Source organism: Phalangium opilio, unplaced genomic scaffold (assembly GCF_054372755.1).
Source record: "Phalangium opilio isolate 3A_F unplaced genomic scaffold, DU_Popi_V2 ptg000662l_1, whole genome shotgun sequence".
Lineage (NCBI taxonomy): Eukaryota > Metazoa > Arthropoda > Arachnida > Opiliones > Phalangiidae > Phalangium > Phalangium opilio.
In genome coordinates this window covers 409,549-415,553 of record NW_028324246.1, presented here as the reverse complement: position 1 = coordinate 415,553, position 6,005 = coordinate 409,549, and the positions used below count along the sequence as shown (strand labels likewise).

The window sequence follows — 6,005 nt, the reverse complement described above, 5'->3', positions numbered from 1 at the left end:
TTCATACGTGATATTTGTTCAGACTATGATTGCTTTTGAAAATTCTGTTCCCAATCAAACTAATTGTAATTGAGCTAGCTTTTCAACAACTAGCAATATGAACAATTTTTTGTGATTGTTATCCCTTTTATTGCCTGTTTAAGTTTAACTTTATAAATTAGGACACAATTTAATTACTTAAAGGCTTTTCGATAACTTAAACTTTTACCGACGTGTATAATTTTAATAAAATGTAATCTATAACCTGATAACATTTTATAACAATTGTAATAAAAACCAGAATTATAATTGTTTCAGTTTAACAATTCCTGATATTTCCTTCATTCCCGATTTTTATTTCTATAATGATAATAAATTTATAGCTAAATTCCTGAAGCCCATGAACCAGTTTTAGTTAACCTAATTCCATGATTATGAAAATTGTTTTGTTACCCCAAATTTTCTGAACCTTGTTAATTTTTAACATTTAGTTTCTAGTTGTTGAACGAATAACTAATCATGTATAATGTACTTTATAATATTAAAATAAAATTGACTATTTAGTTCAGATCGTAGTCTTTTCATTACCATCCGCTGCTATGTTCCAGTATATTCTCAATGCAAGCAGGTGGAGATTACAGGCGTGAATGCTTTTTGACGAGTGTCTGCTGATACAAATTTTAGGCTTACTTCTCTGTTGAGCACGTGCCGGAGACTAATTGCTGTATGAAAAGGAAATTTTCCCAATGTTCAGTTGTCGGACTCCATCTTTATTCATTTTTGTTAGCTTATGAAGCAAGAATTGTGGAAATGTCGAAGTCACAAAGTTTACAATAACGTCATATCAATTACTAATAATGTAACGACATTCATCTGATTAAATGAAGTAGGAAAATGTATTCGGGGAAATACATTCCAAACAGACACCAACACACTGAGACAAATTCAACAGCAAACAACGGAAGAAAAATGAGCAACGAAAATGGTTTTAAAAATTTATTCTAGGTTACTTTCGATTACGTACAAAGTAATTAACAATAAAGAGGGATCATTTTAAAAACGGCTGTAAAAACGGTTATTTCTCGCTTGAATTCGATGACCATCCCTCGCTAACTTCGTGAATGTCTTGCATTTCCCGTTCTAAGTTTCTCAGACGTTCAGCACGCGTCAAAATGGGTCGTGGAATGCCGCTCTTCGGAATTAAAGCCCAATCATCGTCGTCGTCATCGTCTTTGTAGTCTATAGGGGAGGTTTCTCGTTGACGACTGCGAGGCATCGTATTCGATACATTCTTCTGGTAGTCCATGGTAGTTCCAGCTACTCGTTGACGTCCTCGAGGCATCGAAACTTGGAGGGATTCCCACGATGAGGCGTAGGAGGCATCACGTCCATTGCGATAGTCCAACTCGGAAGCTGAGGAAGCATCCGATTCTTCGTGAATGTCCAACGCAGAGGCGAAAGAGGCACGTGGTTCTTTGCGATAATCCAAAGCAGAGGCAGAGGAAGCAACAGGTTTTTTACGAATATCCAACGAAGAACCTGGTTTTAAGCGATTATCCTTCGATGAGGCAGAAGCACCATATTTTTTTCGATTATCCAACGAATAGGCAGAATCAGATTTTCTGCGATTACCCAATGACGAGGCAGAAGCATCCAATTTTTGGCGACTGTCCAAATCAAAGGCTGAGGTACCCATTTTTTTGCGATTATCCAACGAAGCACCTGGTTTTACACGATTATCCAACGCAGAAGCGGGGGAAGCACCTAGTTCATCGCGGTAGTCCGAAAACGAGAATTCTGAAGCAGTACGGTGTCCTTCTGAAGCGGAACGGTGTCCTCGTGGACTATCAGAGTAGCCGTATTTCGTATTTAGATAGTCCCACGAGGAATCTGCTCCTCTTTGTCTGCCTATGGACGCCAAATGGTTCAATCTCGTGTCAGAGTGTGATGAAGGTAAATCAGGTTCCCGTTGGCGTGGAGGATAACTGAAATCTGTGTTCGTGAAAGTGTTAGCGGAAGGAAGTGTTCGTCGTCGGCTAAAATCCATTTCCATTAAGTAATCGTCATCGAATTCTAGTTCACTGTCCTCTGCCAATGCCTCAATGGATTGTCTTCGACCTTTAATGCCTGAGACAGGGTCCGCGAAAACGGCGTTGGAAGCCCCCGTAGTAAACTGGAAGTCTTCATCCACTGAATGATCTCGTTGCACATTATCAGTCGTCGTACTAGAAGCACTTCGATATTTTTCATAAAATGCCAAAAAGTCAATGCCCTGTTAAAAAACGCCGTTTAGTATAGTGAGACAAGTGAATTTCCCAATATATTCTTTGACCACGTCAACTGTGGGGGAATATCCGGCAAACATATGGGCAAGAAGTGATATCTAGTTTATTAGGGAGAAGGTATCAGATACCCAAGTATTCGCGCGCCAGTCCTACTCCCCATTTCAAAATACAAAGGGGGACGTAAAAGTAGGCCGGGCTATTTCGCCTCTCCTCGGTCGGAAAATAGGTAATTTTAGTCATTCGCATCGCGCTGACGAGAGTTCTCAAGAACCAATGAGGTGCTGGTTGTAATTCAGAGGCGGGGATTAACTCCGGACCTACGTTTGGACTGGCGATAAAGCTGGAAATGTGGCGAATTTATACCTTCTCCCTAATATACTAGATATCACTTCTTGATTATAAAGCCTATCTGAAGAACAAAAAAAAATGTGTAATTTCTTCTTATACAGAATTAATCTATCTCAAAAATGAAAATACTCCCGTTCTCCATAATTGTTTAAAGATATATTTTACGCTACCTGACTAAGCAATAATTTAAGTATCTGTGACCACTTACGTAGAAAAAGAAGATTATCATCAGCGAAAATCCAGTACCCATTACGTAATCGATAAACCATTTGTTACATATTTCTCTTAAGCTTTGGCATTTTGTACTGGGATGTTCTCCACATTCGGCTTTCTAAATAAGGGAGAAATGTATGATTCAGTTTCATTTTAATAGGATGTATAAGGGAGTTGTAGATATGACATACACTGCAAATTTCCATGTAATGATCCTTTCGGGCAGGGTCCTAAAAATGGGGTGCTATTAATTCACAATTTAAGCCTGTAGCAAAACCTCGTACTATTTGTTAATAATTCACAATTTACAGCCCGTAATAATAAAGGGGAAGTTTTTCCCCAATATCATACTTCATCATGAGTGAATCATATACTAGCTCCCTATAAGTTACTCAGCCACACTGGCCTAATGTATCCAGCACTTTCTTCCCGCCAAAAAAGTGTTACCTATATGCGACCCCCAGTGAGAGAAAATAACACTACTCTCGGCGTTTACGTATTTCCGGTGAAAAACCGGAAAAGGGGATCAACCAATGAAACTTTGAACTGGAAGGTAGTTAGTATAAGCAGACGACGTTTCAGAAATGTTGTGATTGTTTGCGGGTCACAGTCGTATTTTATCTTTGAAATTATTTTAATGGGTTAAGGTTGGCGCAATAGGAAGTTTTTTTTCGCCTTAATATGGCAAAATTTTGGATATTTTTTGACAAAGCCCAAGTGAAAGAAACTCCTTTGAATTCAGAGCGTTGCCTACGGAATAACAATTTTTATTCCGTAGGAAACGTTCAGAGGCAGGAACTATTTATAGTGAGAGAACCAAACTTTATCAAAAAATAAGAGCTAACAAAAACTTAATAGTTATCTCGAAAACCTTACTAAACTATTTATATTTAATAATGCGTCTAGAAGAACGAATAGAAAAACTTTCTCCATATATTAATTTCAAAGCTCTAAGAGAGGGCGCCGTCTACTACCACTTTCACCCGCCTCCCCTCTTCTCGACTATTCGGAAGAAAATGCTGGATACATTAGGCCATTGTGACTGAGTAACTTATAGGGAGCTAGTATATGATTCACTCATGACTTCATCTATTTCTGTTTCCAAATTCTCAGGCCCGATACAGAGTGTTCTAGACAATTCATGTACCAGGACAATCTATTTCTAATGGGTTTATAGTATAGTTCAGATTCACTTCATAGACACCATCAAGAACGAATTCAGGATATCCCGAATTCGTTCTTGACACCATTTTGAAACTCAGTAATTTACTACTTTTTTAAGTGCACTTATGAAAAACTATAACGATGTGTTTGGAATCTTATGAGCTTAAAACGCAAATTAAACTCTGATGTTTGTACTAGGCCTACATGGAAAGTGCGTAAAAATCTCTAAACTCTGCGGGTTGAAGTCTAAACCATTGTTTAGGTTAACAAAGGCATTGCGAATGAAGGATATCTTTGCAGACAGTACACCACAAAAACATTTCCCAAGCGCACGGCTATTTTTGGATTACAGTGAGATTTTAAATGATTCCCCGATATTTAATCAAAGCCTTGTTGAGGTGTGCTGCCTACACAGGTAGCCTCCATTGTCGCGTAACTTCAGGGAACTACCCTAACGATCCAGTCACTAACCTTAGTGGGCAATAACGTTGTAACTGCTCCAATGACTAGCGTAGACAATCCAGCGATGGCAATACTTATCAATATCTAAAAGTATCATGTATTTAAGATGAGTTTTAGTCTACCAATAAGTGATACCATAAGTTTATATGTTCTATAAGTATGACACTTCCTATATTTCTTAATACTAGAGGCTTACTTAGAGCTAGTTCGAAAATGATGCGAGAATTGACTACACTCGGTTAAATTGCAGCCCTTCCCATTTAGTTTATACTAAGCCTTTAACAGCGCCTTACCAGGCCCAGGCGTCACTTCATAAGAATCTATAACTTTTCGTCTGCCTCACTTCATGACAAGCTCTCAGTAACCAGTGAGAAACTTATGGTGAATCCATGGTATAAATAAATTTTTGGTACTTACAATCCTAAATTGCCACTTATATTTGCATACTTTGCTGTAGTGGAGAGCTAGGACCACGGCAGTGTGAATTAAAGCGACTATGGCATTAATTAAGGCCAGAATGGTAAAGTTCCAGACGTACAAGAGTTGATTGGTATGGATTGATTCCTCGATGTAATCCAGGATTGACAAAGCCATCATGACAACAACTCCAGCGCACACTAGCTGGAAATTATTATAACACAATGAATGTTCAGTTATAATCTGATTCCACACGAAATTTAATAATAAGCATGGCAACTGTTGCAATAAGTTGATTTTTTTACCAAAAACATTCCTCATTGAACGTAATTATACATTATATATATACGGTTTCCCAAAAAGTCTGGTAGACCTCCATTTACAAATTATGATTTGAATGGTTTAAGGATGACCCCCTAATTAAATTAGCATTGTCTTTCAGTTCCTTACTTAAGTATAAGGGGTCTTCCTTAAATTATTTCAATCGTACCTATTTACATTTTCAACTCAAGATCGTCCAGAAAACCTAATGTACTTCAGTCCTATCACCCTTCTAGAAACAACCCGCAATATCTTATTCAAGTCGCCTTGTAATGCCACGTAACTTATAATAATGCTTACATTACTCCTACACCGCGAGGTTTCAAAGCTGGATACTCAAATTAATAAAGATTTTCAAATACTTACTTCCCTCAAAACTCCAGAAGCGTAAATAACCGCTCTCGCTGAACAGAAACACTTGACCATTCTAGCATACCCTAACACTGATGAAAGCTAAGCTAAATACGAGTCCTCAAAAATGACGGACTTACCTCAAGCATGCAAACTAAAGCGTGCTAAAAATATCAATCCTTAATATAAATTTTCCTTATCAACGGTTTATTTGACTAAAAAATGAAATATATCAAAATAGACTAGATTTTCAGGGGTTTTTTTTTTCATTTTTTTGTCTTGTGAAAGCACTTGATATAATTTTAATTTTTTATATCACGAAGTAAATGATTTTTTTAATTTTAAACGTCGTGGAACGCTGCTCTGAGATGCTTTTCTAAAAATAAGGCACTAAGCCAGAATGGCCCAATCATATTAAAAAATGATACCTATTTATTGGCCAGTAAAATAAAGCATTTCATAGAA

General features: G+C 37.5%; 1 protein-coding gene across 1 annotated transcript; it reads right to left on the bottom strand.

Moving 5' to 3' along the window:
• Nucleotides 1–960: 960 nt before the first annotated feature.
• LOC149588157 (uncharacterized) lies at nt 961–5,786 on the bottom strand. Its single transcript, XM_089862994.1, has 6 exons — nt 5,556–5,786; nt 4,869–5,072; nt 4,461–4,535; nt 3,017–3,055; nt 2,821–2,943; nt 961–2,251 (listed from the first exon to the last, which is right to left on the bottom strand). The coding sequence occupies exons 1-6, from the start codon at nt 5,613–5,615 to the stop codon at nt 1,055–1,057; spliced, it is 1,698 nt and encodes a 565-aa protein (XP_089719120.1). The 5' UTR covers nt 5,616–5,786; the 3' UTR covers nt 961–1,054.
• Nucleotides 5,787–6,005: the final 219 nt, after the last annotated feature.

Coding starts and splice junctions, on each gene's coding strand:
- LOC149588157 (XM_089862994.1), bottom strand. CDS start 5,615: ATGGTCAAGTGTTTCTGTTCAGCGAGAGCGGTTATTTACGCTTCTGGA. Junction 5,073..5,555: donor CTTCTGGAGTTTTGAGGGAA/GTAAGTATTTGA, acceptor AATAATTTCCAG/CTAGTGTGCGCTGGAGTTGT. Junction 4,536..4,868: donor ATAAGTGGCAATTTAGGATT/GTAAGTACCAAA, acceptor TGATACTTTTAG/ATATTGATAAGTATTGCCAT.